The 27,568-nt window shown below is 51.7% G+C and overlaps 1 protein-coding gene across 1 annotated transcript in view; it reads left to right on the plus strand.

Annotated features, from left to right (window-relative positions):
• The window catches only part of GCN1 (GCN1 activator of EIF2AK4), a 50,977-nt gene extending 24,868 nt beyond the window's left edge, over window positions 1–26,109 (plus strand). Inside the window, exons 27-58 of the mRNA XM_037511060.2 lie at window positions 127–207; window positions 543–686; window positions 1,599–1,726; window positions 1,835–2,024; window positions 2,220–2,290; window positions 2,900–3,065; window positions 3,416–3,610; window positions 4,843–5,089; window positions 5,479–5,600; window positions 5,857–5,971; window positions 6,695–6,874; window positions 7,942–8,162; window positions 10,124–10,192; window positions 10,385–10,523; window positions 10,613–10,809; window positions 10,960–11,102; window positions 12,187–12,304; window positions 12,418–12,633; window positions 13,710–13,874; window positions 15,692–15,853; window positions 16,140–16,232; window positions 16,456–16,599; window positions 16,688–16,957; window positions 17,500–17,613; window positions 18,047–18,277; window positions 19,802–19,995; window positions 20,142–20,256; window positions 22,138–22,234; window positions 22,593–22,741; window positions 23,161–23,268; window positions 24,413–24,631; window positions 25,403–26,109. Of these exons, the coding sequence (XP_037366957.1) occupies window positions 127–207; window positions 543–686; window positions 1,599–1,726; window positions 1,835–2,024; window positions 2,220–2,290; window positions 2,900–3,065; window positions 3,416–3,610; window positions 4,843–5,089; window positions 5,479–5,600; window positions 5,857–5,971; window positions 6,695–6,874; window positions 7,942–8,162; window positions 10,124–10,192; window positions 10,385–10,523; window positions 10,613–10,809; window positions 10,960–11,102; window positions 12,187–12,304; window positions 12,418–12,633; window positions 13,710–13,874; window positions 15,692–15,853; window positions 16,140–16,232; window positions 16,456–16,599; window positions 16,688–16,957; window positions 17,500–17,613; window positions 18,047–18,277; window positions 19,802–19,995; window positions 20,142–20,256; window positions 22,138–22,234; window positions 22,593–22,741; window positions 23,161–23,268; window positions 24,413–24,631; window positions 25,403–25,528 (4,929 nt within the window). The 3' untranslated portion in view covers window positions 25,529–26,109. The remainder of the gene's footprint in view (window positions 1–126; window positions 208–542; window positions 687–1,598; window positions 1,727–1,834; window positions 2,025–2,219; window positions 2,291–2,899; window positions 3,066–3,415; window positions 3,611–4,842; window positions 5,090–5,478; window positions 5,601–5,856; window positions 5,972–6,694; window positions 6,875–7,941; window positions 8,163–10,123; window positions 10,193–10,384; window positions 10,524–10,612; window positions 10,810–10,959; window positions 11,103–12,186; window positions 12,305–12,417; window positions 12,634–13,709; window positions 13,875–15,691; window positions 15,854–16,139; window positions 16,233–16,455; window positions 16,600–16,687; window positions 16,958–17,499; window positions 17,614–18,046; window positions 18,278–19,801; window positions 19,996–20,141; window positions 20,257–22,137; window positions 22,235–22,592; window positions 22,742–23,160; window positions 23,269–24,412; window positions 24,632–25,402) is intronic.
• The last annotated feature ends 1,459 nt before the right edge of the window (window positions 26,110–27,568 follow it).

The following is a 27,568-nucleotide window of genomic DNA, read 5'->3' on the forward strand; positions in this document are numbered from 1 at the left end:
CAGTGGAGTCACCCATAGGACTCAGAAAATTCCCCTAGGTGAAAGGCTGCTGCCCCCTGGGCTACCAGGCTTGGTGAAGGACCTTCCCTGGAACCTCACCCTGACTTGTCTGCTCTTCTCTCTTAGAATGGCCCGGAGCTGCTGCCTCGAGTCGCCATGCTGCACCTTCTGACTTGGGTGATCGGGACGGGCTCGCCCCGCCTGCAGGTAACTTAGTTTTTGGTTGACTGTTGCTATGACACATATGGTGACCCTGACCTCAGGGGGTTGAATCCTAGTTCTCTCAGCCCTTACTTTTGAACTTGGGCAGAAGGGCTGCTTTTGAGAGCCAGCCTGACTATTTGCAGCGTGTGAGGGGTTTTGCTTGGGTTCTGCTACTGGCCTTGGCCTGGGCCTGGGATCTTATGCCTAGAAGGTTTGCAGGGTGGGTGTTCTCAGTTCAGATCCCACTCCAGGTCCCTCTGCCTATCACCTGGCCCCCTGCCTGACCCTGTAGTAGTAAATCTGCTGAGCTGAGCTCAGTGTATTAATGTCCTCCTTAGGTTCTGGCTTCAAACACCCTGACCAGCCTGTGTGCCAGCAGCAGTGGCAAGGACGGCTGTGCCTTCGCGGAGCAGGAGGAGGTGGATGTGCTGCTCTGTGCCTTGCAGTCCCCATGTGCCAGCGTGCGGGACACGGCGCTCCGGGTGCGTGCCTACTCCTTTGCAGCGAGTGTTTGAATCGCACGAGGGACACTCTCAAATGTTCCTCAGGTCTGATGCCTCACATCTGCACCAGTGTGCCTTGGGGGCAGAGAGAAGAGGTCACAGGCACGGGTTGGGGTCATGCTAGCGCTGAGAACAACTGAACATTTGCCGAGATGTGCTGTTTTTTCCTTCGCCTCTGAAGACGTGACCTAATTTCTAAGACGGGTGTGCATCTTGATACTTTCTTAGACAGACATAACTTACGGGATTAGTTCATTTCTTCAACTCTCCATCTTGTACTTGCTTTTTGTTGGTGCCTTTGGACTAAAACCTAAAGAAACCGTTTCCAGATGCAGTCTGCCGCTTCCTGTAATTGATGTATTAGAGAGTTGTCACTGGTTCTTGGTAAAATCTGGAAGACGATGGTACGTGGTAAATTTTTCTTGAAGGCCAAACAAGGGGAATGTCCTTATTAGGTTTTATCTTGCTTGCTTAGAGTTAAATTTTTTAATTGAACCTTAAAAATAATCTACCACCACAAGCCATCATTTCATCGAAGCAAAGCTTTAACATTTAAAGAGACTGAGTGGCTACTGAGTTGAGCTGATCCGCAGTATTTCCTATACCAGTGCTGTCCAGTGGAATGTCCTGCCATGATAGAAATAGTTTATATCTGTGTTGTCCAGTGTGGTAGCCACTAGCCAGCCTGTGGCCTTTGATCACTTGAAATGTGGCTTGTATGACAGAGGGATGTAGAGTTGCTTTTAGTTGATTTAATTTTGAAGACCCGGTGTGGCTGCTGTGACTGGTGGCTACGTCTTAGACGATACAGCCTCAGAGGGAGATGAGGAGGCAGGCTGGAGGCTCTTTGGAGAGGTGTGCCTCACATGGTCCAATCCCACCCCCTCTCAGGGGCTGATGGAACTCCACATGGTATTGCCAACGCCCGACACAGATGAGAAGAATGGCCTGAACCTTCTGCGGAGGCTCTGGGTGATCAAGTTTGACAAGGAGGAGGAGATCCAGAAGTTGGCTGAGAGGTAGGAGCCCCTGGAAGGTCGTTTTTACCTGCCGCATCACTCTGGGAGCTGGGTTGGGTTTTCCTGCGAGTTTTAGTCTGGCTAGCCTTTGCCTTTGGTCCACTACAGGCTCTGGTCAACAATGGGCCTGGATCTGCAGCCAGACCTCTGCTCCTTGCTGATCGACGATGTCATCTATCATGAGGCAGCTGTGAGGCAGGCCGGGGCTGAAGCCCTCTCCCAAGCGGTAGCACGTTACCAGCGTCAGGCGGCAGAGGTCATGGGCAGGCTCATGGAAATTTATCAGGAGAAACTCTATGTGAGTAGCCTAGGTACCCTCCTGCGGTCTGGGTGGTTGGGGGAGAGAGGGACTGGACTCTGCTCACCCTGGGTCTGCTCCACCAGGCTCAGGGTGGCTGTGCACTCCAACCTCCCACCTCCCACCTGTGTTGCTGGCTTGTGTGGCTTGTCTGGGGAGCACTCTGCAGTGCATTTATCAACTTGTCTATTGCAGCGGCCGCCCCCAGTGCTGGATGCTTTGGGACGAGTTATCTCAGAATCTCCTCCAGATCAGTGGGAAGCCAGGTAAACAGCTTTGCAATCTCATTCTGCTCAGAGCTTTCTGAGGTGTAACAGGTTGGCTGGGCTGTGCTGAGCTGTGAGAAGCCAGAATGGAATAATGGAGCAGTGGAAGGAAAGAGCAAGACTGCCCTCTGACCCAGAGAGGCCCAAGTTCAAGTGCTGGCTCCTCCTGTGTTAGCCATGTTATCTTGGCCTGGGTCTCCTTTCTTCCATGCCTGCTTCCCCTGTTGGGGAAGCTGCTGTGTGGCTAAAAAGGATGATAGCTCTTTGCCTTTGTAGCATATGTCCACTTCTGAGTGCTCTCTCCTGCAGCCTGCCCTGGAGGTTGGGGGGGGAGGCATGGCACTCACACGTGGAGAAACAGACAAAGCTGGTCCCCTGCCCATGGTCACCCTATAGGGGGTAAACACTGTGCAGATGGCAGGTCTCTGTTTGACAAGTGGTTTTCCAGGCTGTTGCCTAGACCACTAAGTAAGTGCTGGACTCTGTCCTTCAAAGTGGTGCTTGCTGCTCAGGAGAGCTTCCTGCTAGTGATGTCCCAAGATTGATGCCCTGAGGTGGCCCTAAGCTGGCCCTCCTCGGCCCCCTGATTCGCTTCCACTTCTTTCCCAGGTGTGGCTTGGCTTTGGCCCTGAACAAACTCTCCCAGTGTTTGGATAGCTCTCAGGTGAAGCCACTCTTTCAGTTTTTTGTCCCTGATGCCCTCAATGACCGAAACCCAGATGTCCGGAAGTGCATGTTAGACGCAGCCCTTTCAACGCTCAACACTCACGGGAAGGTAAGAGTTTCGAGCCAGCTTGGGGGTATATTGGGGGAGGTAGGAAGGCCTGGCCGAAGCAAGCGGTGCGGCTGAGCAGTGGTGACTCTGGGAGGTTTGAGTGCCAGAGATCCTGGCAGGCCCCTGCTCTCCATAGATTATTCCATTTGTATTTTGAGCCCAAAGGTTGATAAATTCTTGTAAGTCTGCTGCATTCCTCCCAGAAAACTGGAAAATCCACTGGCATTTCTGGCTGGCTTATCAGGATGCCTCTCCAGAGCCAGACTTGGGCTTGTTCCTTGGTCAGAATGTCATACTCAGACACAGCTTATGGGGTCAATATGAGGTTCTGGGTGCACTTGGCTTTTCAGGAGAACGTCAACTCACTGCTGCCAGTGTTTGAGGAGTTCCTGAAGAACGCACCCAATGATGCCAGCTATGACGCTGTGCGGCAGAGCGTGGTGGTCCTGATGGGCTCTCTGGCCAAGCACCTGGACAAGAGTGACCCCAAAGTGAAGCCCATTGTTGCCAAGCTCATCGCCGCCCTCTCCACTCCCTCTCAGCAGGTACCTGGCCTGGGGCCACAAAACCAGTTGGGAAATTGGGATGTGCCTGTGGATAAGCAGTGGGGTACTAGGGCTGGGGTAGCAGGCAGGGTCCAGAGGCTCTACGAGGAGTTGTCTGCTTTGGGGACAGCCTGGTGTACAGTGAGAAACATCCCGGGAGAGGGAGTTTGTTCTGTAGCACTAGATAGATTCACTTTTTTCCCTTTCATTTACTGACAGTCTTTTCTGGCACTCAGTGTAAACCTGGTGCTGGGGATACAAAGATGTAAAAAACAGACAGCTCCATGTGTCAAGCTCCCCCTGACCTCCTTACGTGTTCATTACATGTTTTAGGGGCCTTTAAACGTAGCCAAATCACAGTGTAAAGGGTTTTTTTTCTTCCTTTTTTGGTAAACATTGTTAGATGCATCTTCTGTGACCTGTGCTTTGGACCCCTAGAGGGTCCTCATCAGATGCAGGTTTCTAAAATTGTCAAATAAATTGTCAGAAAACCTAGCTGGCAGGTGTCCTGCCTGGGCCCCTGGTGGCCCTGTATTTGCTACTCTCCAGCTGGGCTTCATGAACTGTGGCTGGGAGGGGAGCTTGCCAGTTACTTTGGTACCACTGTTTGGATCCAACTTTGTAAAGGCCCAGCCCAATTTTCCTGTAACTTTGACAAATTTGAAAACTGAGAGGCAAGGGCCATTTCACTGAGACTCGGTGTGTTTCTTGCTGCATCTCTCTGGGGGTGAGTTTAGTCTCCCTGGAGTTTGCCTTGCATGTCCAGGTCTAGGTTCTCTGTTTATTTTATTTTATTTTATTTTATTTTTTAAAATTTATTTATTTATGCATACAAGAACTGGGGTACAGGATAGAGGGGTGAGAGGATTCACCAGAGACAGAATGGGGAGCAGAACAGGCAGACTGACTGAAATACATGGCTGAGGGGAGCAGCGGGTGAGACAGGAGAGGTCTGCTGCGCCATGTGGGTAGCTCCCTGGCTGGCCGGGATTGAATTTGTGCCTTAGAGGTTGTGGATAGCTTCGCAGTGCAGTGCTTAACCCCTTGCACCACCAGGGAGGCCCTAGGTTCTCTGTTTAGATCAGAAAGAGCACCCTAGTGCTGATGCTCCCGTCACTAACAGAGGTAGGGTGCTCCCTGATGGAGTACCAGTCCTGTGTTTGCTGGGGACATCTAGTGGTGAGGTGCTGTGTAGGACAGTGTCAGCCACTGGGACCACGCTTCCCACACAGGTCCAGGAATCCGTGGCCAGCTGCTTGCCGCCCCTTGTGCCAGCCATCAAGGAGGATGCTGGAGGGATGATCCAGAAGCTGATGCAGCAGCTGCTGGAGTCAGACAAATATGCAGAGCGCAAAGGGGCTGCGTATGGGCTGGCAGGCCTGGTGAAGGGCCTGGGCATCCTCTCGCTGAAGCAGCAGGAAATGATGGCGGCACTGACCGATGCCATCCAGGATAAGAAGAACTTTCGCCGGCGAGAGGGTGAGTGTCTCTGAGCTCAGTGCTGCCCAGCATAGGAATTCTGTCCCCACAGCTGCCAGAGGAAGGAATCTGGCCTTTCTTTCCCACCAAAAGGCTGGTGTTAGTGTGAGGGCTGCGTAGGGGGTAGCTGCCGTCACCCACTCTACCTGCTCCTAGCTGACATGGCCTGGACTTCCTTATTTCTAACTCAGCAGTACCCTGAGTTGAGGGAGATGTTGCCATTTTGTTAGTACCAAGAAGTGATGGGTAGCTCCCCTGCTCTCTCCTTTCTGCCCAGCCATGTCCTTGCGGCCCAGAGTGTGTTTGCAGAGGGCGAGGAAGTGGCGGGGAGGCTGGCCTGTGGCTGCGCCCAGAGGACATCTTTCCCAGCTGTCCTGCTTCTTCCCCAGGAGCCCTCTTTGCCTTCGAGATGCTCTGCACTATGTTGGGAAAGCTCTTTGAGCCATACGTGGTTCACGTGCTGCCCCATCTGTTGCTGTGCTTTGGGGATGGGAACCAGTATGTACGTGAGGTAAGTCCAGTGTCTGCCTGTGAGGACTGCCGGCAGCCGGGGTGGCCGCTGGGTGTGTGTCTCAGTGGGGGCCTGGATGGCGGGAGGCCCTGCCCATACCTCAGCTTACTGGCATGGACACTGGTGAGATGAGAACCACATCTCCATCTCACTCGTACGTGCAGGCCCTGGCGCAACGTAGTGGACCCCAATAAATGTTGCTCCCCTGGTGTGCTTGGGTTAGGAGGTCCCTGAATGCCTTTTCTCCTCCCTTGAGGCTGCAGATGATTGTGCCAAGGCTGTGATGAGCAACCTGAGTGCTCATGGGGTGAAGCTGGTGCTCCCCTCCTTATTGGCTGCCCTGGAGGAGGAATCCTGGCGGACCAAAGCTGGTAAGGTTTCCTCCTTCAGGGTCTGTGTATCAGCTTCCTGTTCTGATAACTGCCTCTCAGAGATCCAGGCAGCCATAGCTCTTGTCCCGTGTGCTCCCAGCCCAGGGAGAAGGCTGAGACACTGAGCAGCTCAGTCGTTTGTTTCTTATGTCAGCTCTGAGACGGGTCTCTGATGGGAGTCAGCTCTGAGTCAGGAAATCCCAGAACTTTAAAGCTAGTCAGTGGCTACCTCTGTAATTTTAAAGCTTTTTTCCCCCATTTAAGCCATTTTAAACGTGTAATTTTATCTGGAATCCCAGTATGTACAACAGATGCAAGCAGAGCTGTGCCCGTTTTGGGAGAGTTAAGGTCTGAGCCCTCCTACTTGACCTCCCCCTCAGTTCTTCAGGCTTTGCCCTACAGTTTGAGGAGTTACAGATCTAAATGTTGCCTCATTTGTGGATGAGGAAACTGAGGCCAGAGAAATTCAGTGAATTGGCCTAGGATCACTGCCAGGACTAAGTCAGCCCGCCCCTACCCTGTTCTTGCCTTTTTCTCCCTCACTGCCTTCCCCTCTCATTCAGGCTCCCATAGTTCGGCAGGTCTCAGGAACATTTTGCTTGCTCTTCTGAGCACAGTCTGCAGAGGACCTGGCTGGTTGTTCCTGGCCTAGGCAACCAGCCCAGGCAACCTGCCAGCCTGTGCCAAGTGATTTCATGCTGGGCATGTGTCTGCCGTCTGCAGGGTCTGTGGAGCTGCTGGGGGCAATGGCCTACTGTGCTCCCAAGCAGCTGTCATCCTGCCTGCCTAACATCGTGCCTAAGCTCACAGAGGTGCTGACCGACTCCCACGTCAAAGTGCAGAAGGCTGGACAGCAGGCGCTCAGGCAGATTGGCTCTGTCATCAGGAACCCGGAGATCCTGGGTATGCCAGAGCCCCTGACTCCTCCTCCAATCCCCGGACAGTGCAGGGACATGTACCCATTCAGCAAAGATCTCTGCCCTCTGAGGATGAGTATGTTTACATTGCAGTAACTGCTAAATTCTCAGAAACCCTTTACCTAGAATAATTAGCAGAGAGCAGTTTGAAAGTGATCTATTTTTCCACTGCCCTGGAGCGGTAGTGATAGCACAGATAAGGAAACTGAGGCACCGGCTTAGAAGCAGCCGACTCCAAGAGAATCCTGTGCACTAGGCTGAGCCTTGAGGTCAGCAGAGTTGAATGACAAGTTCTAGTCCGCATTAGCATCATCAGAAGTATTATCTTCTTTGAGAACTTTCTGTCTTATTCCACGAGACTTTTGATGCAGGGAAAGGTCAGGGAAAGTTTGCCTTTTTTTAAAATTGAAGTGTAATTCACATGTAGCATTACATTAGTTTCAGGCGTACAGCATAATGGTATGACATTTGCATATAATGCAGAATGATCTCAGTAAGTATTTCCCATGTATTCTTAGCAGTTTCTCAAAATTGGGTCTTTTCAGTGTTTGAATTTCCTGGGCTTGTGTAAAGATGAGCCAGATGTTCCTTTTGGAATGCCTTCCATTGATGGTGCTGAATTTTGAGAGCTCATTTTTTCTGGACTTTGCTGCTCTGAGCATTGTGTGCTTGACTCCCATCACTGTTCAGCGGCCTTTGGTGTCTTAAGCTTTTTTCAAAAAACCACTTTCGGTTGCTAATTCCAGATAAGACTCGGTACTCAAGAAGCTCAGCATTGGCAGCTTAGTCTTGCTGAAGCCAACCCACAGGTGCCTGCCAGGTCATAGCTCGGCATTGCAGAGGGTTGACATCTGCCATCTCCATGTCACTGCCTCCTGAAGGAGCAGATACTGCTCTTTGCAGACAGGCTGGCCTCCCTAGCTGGGCACCTACAGGACTCCAGGGAGGGGTGTCCCTGGGCTCCCTTCTCTTCTGATGCACTCTAGTTCTGGGAGCCAGAACTGGGCATCAGAGACCTGTGCAAACCATCATCTCTCCTGTTTGGACGTGCAGCTATTGCCCCTGTCCTGCTGGATGCTCTGACAGACCCCTCCAGGAAGACCCAGAAGTGTTTGCAGACCCTGCTTGACACCAAGTTTGTTCACTTCATTGATGCCCCGTCCCTGGCCCTTATCATGCCCATCGTTCAGAGAGCCTTCCAGGACCGTTCGACAGACACTCGGAAAATGGCAGCTCAAATTATTGGCAACATGTACTCCCTGACAGACCAGAAGGTATAGCAGATCAGCTGGGGCTGGTACAGGACAGACTGGGAGATGCTGGTTTCGGGCACAGTCCCTGCCCACAGTAGATGTAGCAAGGGTGTTGTTCTCTGGTCCCTGATTATGTTTGGGGTGGGGAAGGGAGAAATGTTGGCATCTTGCTGCGCACAGTGGCTCGGGTCCTTATTGGCTCAGCCCCTCAGTGACCCCATGCCACTGGACCCTTTTACAGATTGAGGCATAGAAAGGTCCAACCTCACCTTCGACCTTTCAGTGAGTATAAGTCCTCACTTCTGTCAGCCTCTCAGAGGAATTTGGTTTGGGAGCTTCGCTTTGCTTCTTTGTTCACTTGTGTGATCTCGCTATCTACCACATTTTCTGCTTTGCTTACTGAGAGATAAAATGGGAGGCTTATATCAAACCTAGAAAATCAGGAAATTGGAAAATAAAAAAACTTTTTTTTTTTTTTTTTAAAGATTTATTTATTGGGCCTCCCCGGTGGCGCAGCAGTTGAGCGCTGGGCTGCGAAGCTCTGCAGCGCTGGTTCTATCCCCGGCTGCCGGGCGAGGGTCCTACATGGCGCGCAGACCTCTCCTGCCGCCTGCTGCTCCCCTTAGCAGTGTACTTTGTCACTCTGCCTGCTCTGCTCTCCCCTCTGGCTCTGGTGAATTCTCTCACTCTCCCAACCTGCACTTCTGACCATACCCAGTGCTTGTATAAATAAATAAATTTATTTATTTATACAAGCACTGGGTACAGTCAGAGGCGCGGGAGGGTGAGAGGATTCACCAGAGCTAGGGCGGAGAGCAGAACGGGCAAACCGATGAAGTACACTGCTGAGGGGAGCAGTGGGCGGCAGGAGAGGTCTGTGCGCCATGTGAAAATAAAAAAAACTTGATCCATAGTTTGCCAACACAAAACAATCACTGTTAATATATATATTTTTAAGATTTATTTATCTATCTATCTATCTATCTATTTATTTATTTGTGGGACCCTCGCTGGCGGCTGGGGAACGAACAGGCGCTGCAGAGGCTGCGGGCAGCCTCGCAGCCCAGCGCTCAACTGCTGCGCCACCAGGGGAGGCCCAAGATTTATTTATTTATACAAGAACCAGGGTATAGGCCAGATGCGTGGGAGGGTGAGAGGATTCACCAGAGACAGAGTAGGGAACAGACCAGGCAGACTGACGAAATACACTGCTGGAGGGAGCAGCAGGCGAGGCAGGAGAGGTCTGCCTCGCCATGTGGAATTCTCACTGGCCGGCGGGGATCGAACCTGCGCTGCAGAGGCTGCAGACAGCTTCACAGTGCGGCACTCAATCTCCTGTGCCACCAGGGAGGCCCAATATTTTTCATTACATTAAAAAAATGTTCCTGAGCATAAACTTATTTCTAGTTACAACAAGTTATTCATAAAACTGATTTTTAATAGTTATGTAATATTCCAACCAATTTATGTATCATAACTTACATAATTTAGTCGGTCATATAGTGTCCAAGGTTTTTTTTGCTATTTTAAGAGATGCTTTGGTGAACATAAGGCATTTTCTATATTTAAAGCTGTTCCTAAAGCCTAGTGCTATATCAAGAGACATAAACCTTTTAAGGTGAAGAAAAGGAAAATGATCATTCTGAAAGGAAAATGCCTGAAATAATTTCCTAGACTCCAAAGGGTGGACAGGTCTTGGTTCCAGAAGGAGGGGAAGAGGAGGAAGAGCACTGAACTCTAGTGGCCGGTGGCTCTCCTGACCTGTTGAGGATGGGCCTTTGGTCCTTCCTAAGTTTCCTTGAGCAATCGCACAGGACCTTTGAGGAACCAGTCAGAGGAGAGCTTCTCTGTCAGGCGGCTTTCCCCACCTGCACTGTGAGTGCTCCTGGTCAGCAGGAGGGGAGGCCAGGGTCCACAGCAAGACGATCCCAGGGGAAGCAGGAATTGGGCCTCTGCCTAACTCACTTGTTCTGTTGTTGCAGGACTTGGCTCCTTACCTACCAAGCGTGACACCAGGCCTGAAAGCTTCTCTTCTAGACCCAGTTCCTGAGGTGTGTCTGAAAGGAAAGTGGTCAGAGATTCATTATTTTAGCCCGACCCGGAAAACTGATTCCTGAGAATTCCCTATAAGCTGCTTTTGTGTCTTTCTGGGTAAAATGAAGGTGACCCAAGGGATCCCGCCCTGCCCTGTGTGGTCACCTCATTTTGAACCGTATCTTCTCACCATCTTGGTTATCTGCCAGGTACGAACGGTGTCTGCAAAGGCTCTTGGGGCCATGGTGAAAGGTATGGGGGAGTCGTGTTTTGAGGACTTGTTGCCATGGCTGATGGAGACACTGACCTATGAACAGAGTTCTGTGGATCGCTCAGGTGCTGCGCAAGGTGAGGCCAGAGCAGACCCAGAGGCCAGTTTTGGGAATGCCCTCTGGGCGCCCTCAGATGCAGCGGTTCATTCTCTTCTTTTGTTGAAGGCTTGGCTGAGGTCATGGCTGGCTTGGGGGTGGAGAAATTGGAGAAGCTGATGCCAGAAATCGTGGCTACCGCCAGCAAAGTGGACATTGCCCCACACGTCCGTGATGGCTACATCATGATGTTCAACTACCTGCCCATCACCTTCGGGGACAAGTTCACTCCATATGTGGGGCCCATCATCCCCTGTATTCTCAAAGTAGGCACCTGTGCTGAGCGAAGTGTCAGTGCGGGAGGAGGGGTGTATGTGATCTTGAGAGCTGATTGGGCCTGGAGGCTGGAGTCCTGTTCTGCTCTTCAGGGGAGTCTAGGAGAAGGAGCCCTGGCTGACCCCTCTCTGTGTGCACAGGCTCTGGCTGATGAGAATGAGTTTGTGCGTGATACGGCCCTGCGTGCAGGCCAGCGGGTCATTTCCATGTATGCTGAGACGGCCATCGCCCTGCTGCTGCCCCAGCTGGAGCAGGGCCTCTTTGATGATCTCTGGAGAATAAGGTGAGAACTCGGGCAGAAAGACCCAGTGGCCCCAGCTCTGTGTCTTGGGAACTCCAACTGAGAAGTGGAGTTTTACCAGCCAGCTCTCAGCTTTCTCCGGGCCCTCTCTTGAAGCCATTTTATAACTCTCCAGTTTTCCTGCAGCAGTGTCTTGATTCTGATTCTCCTAAAGAGTTCTGTTTGTATTAAATTTTAAACGGGAATCAGTTTGTATTAAATCAGTTTGTATTAAAATTTTAAATGGGAATCACTTTAAATCTGGAAATTCTCTTAGGAATTCAAGGTCATACTTATTAGTGCTTAACGACGTGTAAAGAAAGATGTTTGTTGCAGTATTGTTTGTCATTTGAAAAACTGGGTGTTGGTTTTTAAAAAAATCATTGCATGTCCATGCCATTAAGTTTTATTCAATTGTTTCAAAGAATGATGTAAGAGGACTGTGTTGGCTGACACACAGGAAGCCTCTCAGCCTGCTATTGACAGAAGTGTGCAGGCCATGGCCCAGCGCAGGTAGTGTAACCTGTTGCCCACACCTTGCAGGGCGTTCGAGCCTGTGTAGGTGACAGTGTGTCATCTACCCAGAGCGTTACCAGGCAATCAGAGTCTGGGTATGTGCTCTTTCTTCGTATTTTTCTTTGATTTAAAAAATTTTGGATTTGAATGTGACTGTTACTTTTATAATCATTAAAAACAATGACCCTCATTTAGTTTGAGGAGATGTAAGTTTGTCCATCTAGGCCTTTCCTGATGAGTCCAGTTCTGACCAGCGTTCCTGATTTCCTGTTGATGCTTCTCTCTTTGTGCTCTCTTTTCGGTAACTTTTATTACAGAAATTTTCACATATGCTTTTTAAAATGTTCTTTTCCTTTACTAAGTGGTATGTGTTCATTAACAAAAAACTCAGGAAGAAAATATGTGGAAAGTATAAAGAAATGAAAATCATCTGTGATTTCTCTCATTCCAAGATTCCCACCAGGATTTCTTGGGGTACATTTCCTTCTAGCCTCTTTTCTGCCCAGTGCCTTGGTGTGTCGCAAGACCACCCCTCGTGACTATGTGACTCTGGTCTTGGCCTCCTCCTCAGGTTCAGCTCTGTTCAGCTCCTCGGGGATCTCCTGTTCCACATCTCGGGAGTCACTGGGAAGATGACCACAGAAACCGCCTCGGAAGATGATAACTTTGGAACTGCCCAGTCCAACAAGGTGCATGCCCCAAGTTGATTTCCCTTGCTTTGCTGACCGCAGGGACATGCCCTGGCACTCATGCTGTGGCAGATTTACCACTTTAGGTTCTTTGTTCCATTCCAACACCACAGGCGATCATCACTGCCCTGGGGGTAGATCGGCGGAACCGGGTGCTGGCAGGGCTGTACATGGGCCGTTCAGACACTCAGCTGGTTGTGAGGCAGGCGTCCCTGCATGTCTGGAAGATTGTGGTCTCCAATACCCCCCGCACCTTGCGTGAAATCCTGCCCACTCTTTTTGGACTCCTGCTGGGTTTTCTGGCCAGCACGTGTGCAGATAAGAGAACAGTAAGTTTACCAGCTCTTGCTTTGGCAGCCCCTGTTGGCTCCTTTCAGAGGCTAGAAATCTGGGTCTGCAGAGGCTTGGAGAGTGCTTTGGGCCCTCTATCAGGGGGACATTTATTAGTAATTCAACAGCTATGGGCTGATAAGCTGGGGCCTGAGACTTGGGGATACAGCGGAGAAGAAAGGCAGCCTATTTCTGGTCCTGGTGGACTTACAGTCTAATAGAGATGGCTGTTAACCACACAAACATATAATCAAACAAACAGATGTGCACTGCAGCTATGGCTAGTGCTGCACGGCACTGCAAATGCTGAAGATGCACACTTGGTGTAGCAGGGGGTGGGGGTAAGTTGTCAGGGGAGGCTTCTTAGAAGAAATGGTGCTTGAAGACAGAGGATGAGTAAGCATTAGCAGGTGAGTAGGTGATGAAAGACTGTTCAGACAGAGGGCATAGTGTTTTCCATTCAAGGAGGGGATGTGCAAAAGTCCTGTGGTGGGCAGGATCATGACCAACAGTAGGGGCTGAACGAAGACTGGTGACAGGAATGGAGAAGAAGAGAGGAGTAAGCATGGTGTAAAATGCGGCTTGGGGTAGAAGGAGGCACCCAGCCTGGGCTGATGATTACTTCTGCCAGTCCCCATTGGCCCATTCTCAACTTCTGTCCCTGGCAAGCAAACAGAATTTGGCTCTAAGGAAGACTTGTATGAGGTGGCTTTTTCTCCTGAAACATCTATTCCAAAGCAAACTCTGTGTGTGAGAGCACAGGGTTAAGTGACTTCTAGGCTGCAATTTTTGATCTAGGGGGATTATTCCTTGACCAAGCAGCATGTGGTAAATTTCCTGTTCATATACATATAAGGTGCCAGCTCTTGCTTTAGGCTGTGTAGGTGTATGTGAAACGGAGATAATTTTATTTTGTATTGTTTTGCAACTGCTGTGGGGGCTCTTCAGGAGAGAGAGCATTTGGGAAGTTAAATCAATGATTTGGTAATAGAGGAAATTCTAGGGCTCTCCTTCTGGAGATGTCCTCTGGGTACCCTGGGGTTTGCCAAAGTCCTGACTTGATTTCTGCTGACAGATTGCAGCAAGAACATTGGGTGATCTAGTCCGGAAGTTAGGGGAGAAAATCCTACCTGAGATCATCCCCATCCTTGAGGAAGGCCTGAGGTCTCAGAAGAGTGACGAGAGGCAGGGTGTGTGCATTGGGCTGAGCGAGATCATGAAGTCTACCAGCCGGGATGCCGTGAGTATACTCTAAGGGGAGCCTGACTTGCCGGTGACCTGACTCTGCTGGGGGAGGTTGTAGGAGGGACTTCACTGCTAGAGGTTTATTTATTTATTTATTTTTAAAGATTTATTTATTTATTCATACAAGCAGTGGGTACAGTCAGAAGCGCGGGAGAGTGAGAGAATTCACCAGAGCCAGAGCGGGGAGCAGAGCAGGCAGAAGGACCGAGGTACACTGCTGAGGGGAGCAGCGGGCGGCAGGAGAGGTCTGTGCGCCATGTGGGACCCTCCTCTGGTGGCCGGAGAGCAGCTGGGGATCGAACCGGCGCTGCAGAGGCTGCGGGCAGTTTCGCAACCCAGAGCTCAACCGCTGTGCCACCAGGGGAGGCCCTGCTAGAGGTTTAGTTCTGTTCTCAGAAACCTGCATGTTTCCCTTGGGAGTGTGCTGCTAGGAGGGTCCCGTATGGACTCCAGTTTCCTTCCAGCTTTCCTGTCAGTTTTGTGGGTTGACAACTAAGTGATTTAGAGACCTTGAGTGACCTTTGGAAATTGAAGTGATCTCTCTCTCACTGTCCTGAGGTTGTTACAGATTAATTTTGTTCCTGTCACATGAATTCATTCAAGTGTGTGTTGACCTTAGCAGGGAAAGAGGGTGTGCACGTGTGCGAGTGGCGGGGGTGGCAGGGAGCAGGAGGGGTGTGCCCTGGTTCTTAGAAGGAGTGGCGTCGATGAGAGGACAAGTCTCTGCCAGTGGGTGGAACCGTCCCCAGTGGTAATACTGCAGCCATAGGAGCAACATTCAAGAGGTGTGGAGTTCTTCTCACTAGCCAGACTGAGGTAGTTTATCTTCAGAACGTTCCTGGGAGTGGGTTGTGCATGCACCTGGGCGCTCTTGGGACGGAAGCATCAGAATGAAGTGGATGGCTAGTCAGAAATGTAAGCCAGTTGCTAAGTCTGAACATTCTCATCTGATTTGCTGGACCCTTCTCCTGTGTGTATCAGTATATGTATTACATTTGGGCATTTATATTTGCATTTGGCAAGGAAAAAGGTATTCATTCATTGAATAGTTACTGAGTTTCCCAAAGACGGAGGCCTTACCCACAAGGTCTAGTGGCAAGTCAGGTTGAGTAATGAGCCCACATACTGCCAGTCCTTAGACTCAGAATGACCTTTGCTTTGGTGGGGTTGGTGACGGGGGAGTGGAACTGTCATTGGCCCCATGTGGACCCGAGACTTTGTAGAGAAGCAGGCATTTGAGTTGAGACTTGAAGGACTTGAAATTTTCCAAGAGGATAAATAAAAGAGTTGGGGTGGGAGGCCTGGGGAGAGGAGACCATGTCACTCAGGGAGCCTCACTCTTCAGTCTGGGTGAGGGATCCTTGGAGTACATTTCATTTTATCTGCTTTTTTATACTTGCCTATCTCCATGGTAGAGCTAAGTTAAATGTTAGGCTTGGGGCCTCACTGGTGGCTTGGGCGGTTGAGCGCAGCGCTGTGAAGCTGTCCACAGCCTCTGCAGTGCTGGTTCCATCCCTGCTGGCCGCGGAGATACCCACATGGCGGAGCAGACCTCTCCTGTCTCCACTCAGCAGTGTATTTCGTCAGTCTGCCTGTTCTGTTCCCCGCTCTGTCTCTGGTGAATCCTTTCACCCTCCTGCACATCTGGCCTGTACGGCGGGTCTTGTATAAATAAATAAATCTTTAAAAAAAAAAGTTAGGCTTGAATAGGGTGGCTAGGCAGGGTCACAGGGCCTTGCCTCGCCCCCTTGCTTTCTTGCACTCCCTCCTTGGCTCTGCCACCTCAGGTGCAGTGTGTGCGTGCTGTTGCAGGTGCTGTATTTCTCTGAGTCCTTGGTGCCCACGGCCAGGAAGGCCTTGTGTGACCCACTGGAGGAGGTCAGAGAGGCTGCTGCCAAGACCTTCGAGCAGCTGCACTCCACCATCGGCCACCAGGCTCTGGAGGACATTCTCCCATTTTTATTGAAGCAGTTGGTGAGTGGATCTGCCTCACACCTCGCACTTTGGCCTTTATCGTTTTTGTAGGTGCAAACATAGGGGCCTTATTCTGCCCAGGCAGTTGCAGTGTGGGCCCCCCAGAGGGAGTGGATGTTGTGGGATCAGATTTGGTTCTGTCCTCTTCCTTTGACAGTCAGTGAGTGGAAGCAGTGGTGGGGGAGGGTGGGGAGTGGAGAAGGAAGTTGTTGACAATGGCTGGTCTGGACAGCAGAGATGGAGGCTGGAGCCAGCTCCTCAGTGTTGCCCCAATGCCCCTCTGCAGGATGATGAGGAGGTGTCAGAATTTGCCTTGGACGGTCTAAAGCAGGTGATGGCCATCAAGAGTCGAGTGGTGCTGCCCTACCTCGTGCCCAAGGTAAATCCCAGTGGTGGCACTCACCCTCTGGTCCAGAAGCCACACCATTTCCTGGTTCCTGGGCCTGCTGTGAAGCCCAGTTCTGAACTCAGATGATGGGGGAAGCTGGTGGTGTGGATGCCCCAGAGTAGACACACGACCCTGAGTCGGATGGAATCTTCTGGAGTCTTGTCCCTAGGCAGCATGGTAAACCGTGGAATTGATGTTGTCCGTCATTTTGCAGCTGACAACTCCACCTGTCAATACCCGGGTGCTGGCTTTCTTGTCATCTGTGGCAGGAGATGCCCTGACCCGTCATCTTGGAGTGATCCTCCCGGCCGTCATGTTGGCCCTAAAGGAGAAGCTTGGGACTGCGGACGAGCAGCTGGTGAGTGTCGTGATTTCTGACAGCTGCCTGTCCTCCCCTGCCCTGGAGGAGACTGCTCAGCCCCCACCTCTGTCCCCTGTGGTTTCAGGAGATGGCCAACTGTCAGGCTGTGATCCTCTCGGTAGAGGATGATACTGGGCACCGGATCATCATCGAGGACCTGCTGGAAGCCACCCGCAGCCCCGAGGTGGGCATGAGGCAGGCTGCTGCCATCATCCTCAACATCTACTGTTCCCGCTCGAAGGCAGACTACACCAGCCACCTGCGGAGCCTGGTCTCAGGCCTGATCCGCCTCTTCAACGACTCCAGCCCCGTGGTTCTGGAAGAGAGCTGGGATGCCCTGAATGCCATCACCAAGGTGAGGGGACTGCTGACCCCACAACCAGCTTTTTTTTTTTTTTTTTTTTTTTTTTATTTCATTTATTTATACAAGCACTGGGTACAGTCAGAAGCACGGGAGGGTGAGAGGATTCATCAGAGGCAGAGCAGAGAGCAGAGCAGAGCAGGTAGACTGACGAAGTACACTGCGAGGGGAGCAGCGGGCAGCAGGAGAGATTTGCGCACTATGTGGGACCCTCCTCTGGTGACCGGGGAGCAGCCGGGGATTGAACCCGCGCTGCAGAGGCTGCGGGCAGCTTCGCAACCCAGCGCTCAACCGCTGCGCCACCGGGGAGGCCCACAACCAGCTTTTGATTACAGATAATTCCAGAGGTTTAATAAGACTAGATTTCTTAAAGTAACCCCCCGTGTAGCTCTCCCCCAGCTTCCACGTTTACCAGTCCATGACCAATCTTGTCACACCTCCACCCACACCCTTCCCCCTGCTGTGTTATTTTGAGGTGGTCTTGAAAGGTAGCACCCAGAATCCTGATATCTTTGCTTTTTCCTGGTTTCCTGCAGAAGTTGGATGCTGGTAACCAGCTGGCACTGATTGATGAGCTACACAAAGAAATCCGACTCATAGGCAATGAGAGCAAAGGCGAACATGTGCCGGGCTTCTGCCTCCCAAAAAAGGTGAGCCCGGGCCTTGTGGTGTGGGGTGCTGTGAGCATGTGCCTTCCTCCGCCTCGCCCTCAGAGCCAGGTATGCTACGGCCCTTGGAGCGGCAGTGGTGTTAACCTGACTTAGGGCTGTCGGTGCTGATTCGCGCCTTGACAGACAGGGTTCAGGCTGCCTTTGATTTCAGCTGCGGAGGCACCTCAGAGCAAGTGAGTCACAGTGAACAGCAGCACTTGCACCTCTGCAATAGGCCTGTTGGGGCTTTTGTATTCTCACTGTCAAGTTGAAACTGTTCCCAGTCAGCATCCTCTCAGGCTGTTGTCCTGGCAGCCAGGATTCGTCTCTCATGGCATGGAGAGGATGGCTGACAGGAGTGCCTTGCTTTGGGTGGAAGATACCTGGGCTCAGGCCTTTGAGATCTGACTCTCAGATGTGTTTCTCTTGTCAGGGAGTAACTTCCATTCTTCCAGTCTTGCGGGAGGGAGTCCTGACTGGCAGTCCGGAACAGAAAGAGGAAGCAGCCAAAGCTTTAGGCTTGGTGATCCGCCTCACCTCAGCTGATGCCCTGAGGCCCTCCGTGGTCAGCATCACTGGCCCTCTGATTCGCATCCTGGGGGACCGGTTCAGCTGGAATGTGAAAGCAGCTCTGCTCGAGACTCTTAGCCTCTTGCTGGCCAAGGTGAGTGACTGACTAGTTCATTCCCTTGGTCCATTCAGATCTTACAGGACAGAGCTCTCTGCAGGAGGCTGGTGCTCGTGTCACATGGCAGCAGAGTGACAGCTTACCGCGGAGCGATGGTAGAGTGGACTGCAGCCTCACACTGCACCTCAGTCATTTCCGGGTGCCCTGCCCACCTCGTGCAGTCTGCGATGTGGGCTAGGCTGCAGGCATGTGGGGCTCAGTGCCAGGCACATTCTAAGCACTCATACATGTTAATTGCCCTTATTTTGAAGAACTACTGGTTCAAAGGGAAAATCCAGGGCCACATAAATACAATGAAAACATTGTCTGAATACGCTTCCGTTCTTTATTACTGGCTCATAACGGGAAATGCAAGGAATCTGATGAGAGAATGAAAAGGAAGTCTGACAGCAGCTGGAATAACTTCAGTTCTTGCCAAGTGTCGGAAGCAAAGGCCCAACCTATTAACCATTTCTGATGTTTAATGGGCAGCGATTAAATCCTTTAGATTTGAAAAGTATAAACAGGACACAATTTTTTATAAGAAAAAAATTGAATTTTCTCTTTTAAGCAAAAGCAAGCTTAAAATTGGTAGCTTTTTATTTTGGGGAGAAGGGTGTGGGGAGTCATTTCCCATCCAAAATGGGATTGTGAGCACCTGCCTCATTCTGTAGAAAATTGTCTTTTTTTCTTTCTTAATTAGCATTATCTTCACGTTGCACTCTGCTGTTCTTTTCTGTAGTGGTTTTTAACTCTAGACACCAGTCGCGCTTTCGCTCATAGAATGTGTCCCTGCAGCCGTGAGTCAGCTACCATCCATAAGCAGATGTTTCCCACCTCAGCTACCAGCTTCACTCTGGTGTGCCTCCAGGCAGCACCTCTGCCTGACCCCAATATTTCCAGGCCTTAGCTGGCATTGAAACTCCAAATAGCTACTATATTTTTTCCATTTAATAATAGCAAAATCTTTAGTCTTGGACCCATCTGCATCTTAGTGCCCCCTCCTGTACATGGAAAGGGAGTAAACTGGGGTGTTATTTAGAGGGGTGCATGTGTGTGAGGGTTAAAGGTCAAGTGCTTAACTGATATATCAGTTGCTTAATATTAATAGATAGTACCTGCCCTTTGGCATCCATTTCCCTGCCTTGAGACTGGATTGTTCTTCAATGCTGTTGACAGCGTCCATCTGCCCCACTCCCCTCTCCTTGGGGGTGGCCGCTTCAAGTCCCTTGGCCTATGGACAGGTCTCTGCGAAGCCTAGCTGGCAGCTCCCTTGGTGGTCCTTCCCCCTGCCTACCTCTCCCACTCCTTCCAGTGCAACAAAGGATGCAGAAAAGGAAAGAGGAGGCTGAGCTTGACCTTTCTATGCTTGGCTCCCCTCTCTTATGGGTGCTCCATCCTGCGTGAGAGAGCTGGGTTAGCTCATGGTGGTTTGTGATTGTTGTTTGTTTCATATCTATAGTACACTGTGGCCTGGGGCTCCACCACAGCTGTGCTTTTGGGTGTGGGTTTCTCACTCAGGTTGGGATTGCCCTAAAGCCCTTCCTGCCCCAGCTGCAGACCACTTTTACCAAAGCACTGCAGGACTCCAACAGAGGGGTGCGCCTGAAGGCTGCTGATGCTCTGGGGAAGCTCATTTCCATCCACATCAAGGTGGATCCCCTCTTCACAGAACTGCTGAATGGAATCCGTGCCATGGAGGACCCAGGTGTCAGGTGGGGTCCCATGGGAAGTGCTGTGGCCCTGAGGAGATCAGACAGCTGCAGAAGCAACCCTGGGCCATGCTTGTCCAGGCGGGTGGGCGGAAGGGAGCAGTGGTGACGGCGAGCTAGGTTTGAAGCTGAGTTCATTGGTTCTGTAGGGACACTATGCTGCAGGCCCTGAGGTTTGTGATTCAGGGAGCAGGTGCCAAAGTGGACGCTGTCATCCGGAAGAACATCATCTCACTTCTGCTGAGCATGCTGGGACACGACGAGGTATGTCCGTGGGTGGATGGTGAGGCTGGTGGGCTTAACTGGTTCCCATTCTCTTTTTTTTTGGTTGGCATCTCTGCTTTGCATTAGAAGAACATGGTAAAACTGGTCCGTAGTAATTGTCATTCCCGGCATTCATACCACTCGTAGAGATTTAACGAGCATTTGGTTGTAAGGAGATAAGGCAGTAGTGTTGGTATTGATTATTCTGTTCTGTGTGTAAAAGAAGGCAAGGTTTTCTTTCCCAGATCTCATTAATTTGCTCTCTAATCTTAAAGAAGTCACTTTTCCTCTGCCTCTCATTTCTTCATTTGCAAGATGAAGCAATTCATTTATTGATTCAGGAAACATTTGCTGCGCCAACGAGCCTAACCCAGAGGTGAATAAAGCATGATCACAGCCCTCAAAAAAGATAGTGTCTGAGGGTAAACGGTATCTGTGTGTCTGTCCAGGTGGGAGGTCTGAGCAGCTGTGTGAAAGGGCGAGGTTTGCCTGGGCCACACCTAGTAACTGGGAGAGTCAAAACCAGCATCTGGGCCCTGCGACTCCTGTTTCTGTCCCCATCCCTTCAGGGGGGCCCTGCCTTACCAAGTCTGGAAGCATTTAAGCACCCCACTGGCTGGCCAGCCTTGTGGTGGCAGGTCTGGTAGACGGTTGAGGCTCTGAAGACAAACTTTCCCCCTCCCCTCAACCGGGCATTCTCTGTGTGTGGCCTGTTTGCCTGTGTGGGGCTCAGGTGTCGTGGGCTCACACCGCAGCCCTGTTGCTGTACCGCTCATGGCTCCGCAGGTCCCGCCCAGCCCCCAGCCACCTGCTCTCTGACGAAAGCCCCCCCCCCACTTCTTTGGGGGTACAGATGGGAAACTACCTGTTGGTCACAGTCTGTCAGGCTTTTTACAGGGCCAGGCACAGTGCAAGCAAAAGTTAGCATTTAAACCAATTTGCATTTCACCACAATAGAGCTAAAAATAGATCCTGTTGGAGAGAGTGGGTGTCAGCGTCAGCCAGCTTTAGCCTTGTTTGGCGTCTGGGCCTCTCGGAGCCCAGAGGCCCAAACTGCTGGCAGACCATCCTTCCCTTCACCCTCCTCAGCATGGCCCCTGCACTCCAGGGGGCCAGCCTATCATCAGCCTCCCCTCAGGTCACTGAGTCCCTGGTTGGTTAGTTTCGGGGGAGGCACATCTAGTTGGCGGTTATTAGTAATACAGCACATAATGTAAAGCAGGCTCGCTTATATCCGTGTGGTTAGCTGGCTCGGGAGGAACAGCAAGGAGCCATTCTGTGCCTGGTCTTAATTTTGACAGAAGGGGCTTGACCTTTTCCTGTCTTTCTGGACTTCAGTGTGACCCCTAGCACGAACCTGAATGATGCAGGTGGCAGTGGGGCTGTGACACAGCAGAGGAAGAGCAGGGAGCTGCCCTGGACCTAAGATGACACACGAGATTGGGGGTGGGGGTGATAGTGGTTGTCGCCAGCCTGTGTCCCTGTGACCGCGGCAGGACTCCCCCACTTCACAGGGCTGCTGATAGTAATTGAGATAGTAAATGCAAAGCATTCAGACTTCCTGAGAAGAAAGGTGCTATGTAAATACAGTTATTATTGCTGGGATGATGATGATTACCATATGCACACACGCTGGAGTTTTCTATAATTAAGTTAAGTGCTGGGTGTGTAATTTTTTAACTCTGCACCAAGTGGCAGTTGTAGTGAATGGCAGCCCAGTCTGGCAGCGGGAACACGCGTGCCTGGAGCAAGCGCTGCATTTAAGTGCCCGCGTGGCTTTTTTCCTCCCTCGCTCCCCCCATCCCGGTTCCGCTGCCTACCCCGGTTACCGGGGAGCTGCGGTGTGGCTCACGTCCCTCTCTCTGTCTTCTCTGCTGTCAGGACAACACTCGCATCTCCTCAGCCGGATGCCTGGGGGAACTGTGTGCCTTTCTGACTGAAGAGGAGCTTAGTGCTATTCTTCAGCACTGCTTGCTGGGTAGGTCTCCTTTGTCCTCTGGGGAGGCTGTCCGCTCGGGGGGAGAGTGGGTGTCTTTGTTCCCCATCTCATCTCCCTTCAGAGGGTCTTCTGGCACCTGGACTGCCCTCTTCTCGGGAACCCAGCTGCTAAGAGGAAGTGGAGTTCCAGTGGGCCTGTAGCGCGAGTCCCTGCTCAAAGAACACAGCTGCAAGCCTGAAGCAGTTTGTGAGGGGCCTTTCCTCACATGCACTCCAGGCAGGGTGGTCGTGCTCAGTGGTGGTCTGGGGTTTGCGCCAGGCTCCAAGTCGGCACCCTAATCACGAAGAGGGGTGCATGTGTAGAGTGCAGGCTGACCCCAGTGTTTCCATCCACCCAGCGGACGTGTCGGGCATTGACTGGATGGTTCGGCATGGGCGGAGCCTGGCCCTCTCCGTGGCTGTGAATGTGGCTCCTGGCAGACTCTGTGTAGGCAAATACAGCACTGAAGTTCAGGACATGATCCTCAGCAGCGCCACGGCAGACAGGGTAAGGCTACGGGCAGCCATACAGTTCGTCCCCTCCCCTGGCCGGAGTCCCGCCACCGTTGTCTCGCTGACACAGTGGGGCGGGGGTGCAGCCGGAGCCCCAGCCTGGATGTGAGAGGCCTGCATTCTCATGTTGCCTTGGCCGGCAACTTGCTATATTCTTGAACCAGTACTTGGGCCCCAGTTTCATCACTTACACAAGGAGTTGGGATACTTACGGGTCCCTTCTAGGTCAGAAGGGCTCTGCTCCCTGTCCCTGCCGTGCAGCAGGGCAGCTTGTGTGGAGAGCTGTTGAGGAGCTGAAAGGGACAGGGGTGGGTGGTGAAGAGCCAGGGTCCCGGAGAATCCCAGGGAAGGGGTGTTCCTGCTCTCAAGAAGGGAGCAGCACGCCGTCCCTCTAGCTCTTGCCTCTCTGCATAGATCCCCATCGCGGTGAGTGGGATCCGTGGCATGGGCTTCCTGATGAAGCATCACATCGAGACGGGAGGAGGACAGTTGCCAGCCAAACTCTCCAGCCTATTCATCAAGGTGAGTTGGCGGCTTGGCTCGTGAGAAGGACCCCGGACCCAGGAGCACTAGTGGTATTCTGGGGGTTCTCTGTGGGTGATGGTCTGCAGGAGCATTTGGAATCTGCAGGAATTGAACACAAAATAGATGTGTGCATTTTTTTCTGGAAGATGTCCAACTTAACAGATTCCCAGCTAGCCCTGATATCCCAAATCAAGTTAAGAACCACTCTTGTAGGCATTCTTCTAGGCACCCTGATTTTGTAAAATTAGGACAGATCTGGGTTCAAATCTAAATTTTGCCTCCCTTCCGTAGCTGGCGTGGCAGCTACTAGTGTGACTATTGTCGTGGGTGCTGATCAGGGAAGCCAGAGGCTGGATGGCGGGGTCCCCACTGGCCGTGTAATAGAGTGTGCTTTCCAAACGATGGGCACTCAGATCACCACCGGAATCTGCACTTTAAGAGATGAGGCAAAGCCTAGATGTGCCTTTTAAGCTGCTCCCAGGAAGTGTCAGCGTTGCTGTGTGCAAACCTCACTTTGAATCGCGAGTTCCCATGGGGTGGTGGTCTCTGCCCTACAGACACCTGAGCCCTGCTGAGGGTTCACAGGCCCCGGTTTGACTGTGATGTGTGACAGCACTGCCCAGTGGCAGCTACTTTTTTGCGCTTATTTCTTGAGTGCCCACTGGGTGCCGGCTAGACGCTTGAAGATGTAGGCTAAACATGGCTGACGGACTCTCTGGAGTGGGAGATACACTGAAAGCCTCAGGGGAGGGCCCTAATTTAGGAAGGCTTGTTGGGAGACCCGAAGGCTGACATTTGAGCTGCGGCCTGAAAGATGGGAAGGAACCAACCAGGCAGGGACCCAGGGCACATGCCATCCCAGGTCGTGGGACCAGTCGGTGCAGCGTGCCAGGTGGGTGGGGGCACATGGTGGGCTTGAAGATGCGAAAGCCCTTTGTGGGCCAGGAGTAGCAAGTGAAGGGAGACTGGTGTGCGGTGAGGTGGAGGAGAGACGGCGGCCAAATCATGCCCTTTCACCCTCTCACGAGAGGGAAGGATTTGGAAGGAAGCAGTAGGGTCAGCTGCATGGTGAAGGGAGGGGTAGGGCAGGAGTTTGGGCGTCTTGAAGAAACAGATTGGTGTGCTTGGTCCCTCTTCACAGTGTCTGCAGAACCCCTCCAGTGACATCAGGCTGGTGGCCGAAAAGATGATTTGGTGGGCAAATAAGGACCCACTACCTCCCCTGGATCCCCAGGCCATCAAGCCCATCCTGAAGGCGCTCCTTGACAACACTAAGGATAAAAACACCGTTGTAAGAGCCTACAGCGACCAGGCAATCGTCAACCTCCTCAAGATGAGGCAGGGCGAAGAGGTGTTTCAGGTGCAAGTCTGGGGCAGTTGTGGGCAGTTGGGCAGGTTGTCTGCAGGTCTTTTGCATGACAGTATCCAAGCCACCTGTTGTCCCCTGTGTGTGTGTGCGTGTGGTGCTGACTACGTGTTACAGACTGGTCTTATGCCTGAAACCTTCTTCCTTCTCTGGCATTCAGCCTGCTTTCAGCAACAGAGGTCTTTTTTTTTTTTTAAAAAAAAAAAAAAGATTTATTTATGCATACAATAGCTGGGGTACAGGCCAAAGATGCAGGGATGAGAGGATTCATCAGAGACAGAATAGGGAGCAGAACAGGCAGAAGGATGGAAATACACTGCTGAGGGGAGCAGCGGGCGAGACAGGAGAGGTCTGCTGCGCCATGTGGGTTGCTCCCTGGCCGGCCGGGGATCAAACTCATGCTTCAGAGGCTGCGCATTGCTTCATAATGCGGTGCTTCACCCCTTGCGCCACCAGGGAGGCCCAGCAACAGAGGTCTTTCTTCAAATAAATCTCATGTGGCGCCCACACCTATAAAACAGCTCCTAGTGGGGCTGCCCGTTGAAGGCCGAGCTCTGCTTGCGCAGCCCCATCGCCAGCGCCACCTTGCCACATGGCAAGCATGATGCGTGTTTTCTCGGCTCTCCTTGAATCCATCTGTTTCTTTATTTTCCCATCTACCCCAGGGGCACTACTTCTGAGGGTAACATTCATTTTTGTCTTTATTCGAGTAGAGAAATCTGAAGCTGTATCTTCTGACTGCATCTCATTTCTGTCGCCCCGCAGTCCCTCTCCAAGATCCTGGATGTAGCCAGCTTGGAGGTACTGAATGAGTGTAACCGAAGGTCTCTGAAGAAGCTGGCCAGCCAGGCCGACTCCACGGAGCAGGTGGATGACACCATCCTGACCTGAGGGCCGGGCCCTGCCCGCCGTGCTCTGCATCAGCATTTTGGCTCCACATCTTTGTTCAATGTTTTCATTTTTGAAAATACGTTTGTTCTGATGGGGAGCTTAGGAGATGGTGTTCCCAGAAGGTATTTTAATATATCAACAGACCACAGCCAAAGCCTTAAGTCAAACCCACACAAAACTGAAAATTGCCTCCTCCATCGCACCCTTTTCTTTGGAGAAGACAGAAAAAAAGCACAGGTCTCTGAATGGTAGCCCAGAGCCGGTCACCCAGCTTAGCGTGGCTGGTCTGGAACAAGTACAGCCAAACTTCCAGCTCCCCTTCTCCAGTGCTGGAGCTCTGCTCCCAGAGCTGGCACTGCCAACTTGTTGCCTCGCTCCTGAGGGGGGCGTGCAGCCGCAGCGGCTACCCAGCATGGCTGCCTTGCTTGGCTTTGTGAAGCCTTGCAGCCTGACTGGATCTGACCTGGCTGTGCAGGGATACCTGCATAGCCCTGGCAGGTCCCAGGTCGGGGAGGGGTACAGGTTTAAATGCTGGCTGTTTGAAGGAGGAATGTTTAATAAAGGCTTTGATTCAATCTTGATATAAGCAGATTTTTTGAAATCTCCAGATAGTCACTAAACATGGAGCTTCCTGCATCAGGAATAAGGAGAGGCTTGGGACTGTTTTCGGGAGCCCTGCAGGACTCCGACCTTGGGCGTTCCTCCTCTGCTCTTGTCTTATAGCCACCCACAGACTTCTCTGTCCTGAGGTCAGTCTCAAGCGCTGTGGAGAATGAGGGGTTGAATTAGCCATATCCCTGTTCACCTGACTCGGAAAGGTAGCTCACGCAGTCAAGTTTCAAAGCGAAATCCACCCCTTCTATGGAGCAAAAAAGCCAATGACTTGCCAGAGGAAACCAAAGTTGCAGCCCAGCATCTGCCTCCTTTATGAATGACTTCCTTCCTCCTGGTTCTTAGAAGGCTCGTGATCCCCATGTCCTGTCTGACGGAGCACACCCCTCTGGGCTTAGTGATGCAAGTTTTCTGGGCTGTTTCCCTGATCACAGCGGAACAAGCCTCTATCAGAATTACTGGTCAGAGCCGTACAAAGAAGAAAATTAAATGTGCTGGTAGCAAACTCACTTTGCAAAACGGATAAACTGCTTTATTGGAAAAAGCAAGGCTTTGCTTACTAATGCAGCAGGGATAAAAGTAGCCTTGTGACTCAGCGCTTCTCATGGATACAAGGTGACCTCTGAGATGCTTCTATGCTTTCTATGCCTGAGCCTTATATGTCACAGGACTTCCTGTTTTCTTGTAGCAGACATGGTCTCAGTTGGCTCAGTGTAACTGCAGAATCCCAGGGCTGGAAGGGACCTTCAGAGGTCGCTGAGCCATTCCCCAGTCACAGCAGCTAATGCGACAGCGTGTGGTAGCCATAGTAACTGTTCTCTGCCTTTGGGAATCAGATGGTCATCGCCGTCCTCCCAGCTGCCCGGGGCATATGTCCAGCAAGCTGTCTGCGTGTGTGGTCCCCTCTGCCAGTTAGCCGTGGGGACGCAGGTGAAGTTTCTGTGTGAGGGGGCATGGGCTGGGAACCTGCACCAAGCCCCTGAGATTTCTGCAGTATTTTCTCAGTTCCTGGGAGGCCTGTGTCCACCTCTGGTGGCCAGTGCCCAGTCTGGAATTGTGAGGGGAACCTGCTGTACTGAGAGGTAGAAGACACTCAAGTTATGCAAGACCCAAAGGAAAAACACCAGGTTCCAGTTCTAAAACCCGAAGGAGGATGAGAGCTCTGTGTTCAGGGTGGATGGACGAAGGTTGATTCACAGATGGAGATGACTCAAAGGTTCTCGGAGAATGTTGACTTGCATTCCCTGAGTCTGGAAGGGAGGGTGTGTGCTCCCAGCAAGGGAGCTGCCGAGGACTGGCTTGCACAGACAGGACAGTGGGGCAGACCAGAAGGACCTTGCTGGCCCAGAGTCACGGCAGTTCTGAAAAAGCAGCCCAGACTGAACGCCCTGGAGAAGTAGAGCTTGGCAGTCATGAGCGCAGCTATTT

Source organism: Talpa occidentalis, unplaced genomic scaffold, assembly GCF_014898055.3.
Source record: "Talpa occidentalis isolate TD23 unplaced genomic scaffold, MPIMG_talOcc4v2.1 talOcc4.14, whole genome shotgun sequence".
NCBI lineage: Eukaryota > Metazoa > Chordata > Mammalia > Eulipotyphla > Talpidae > Talpa > Talpa occidentalis.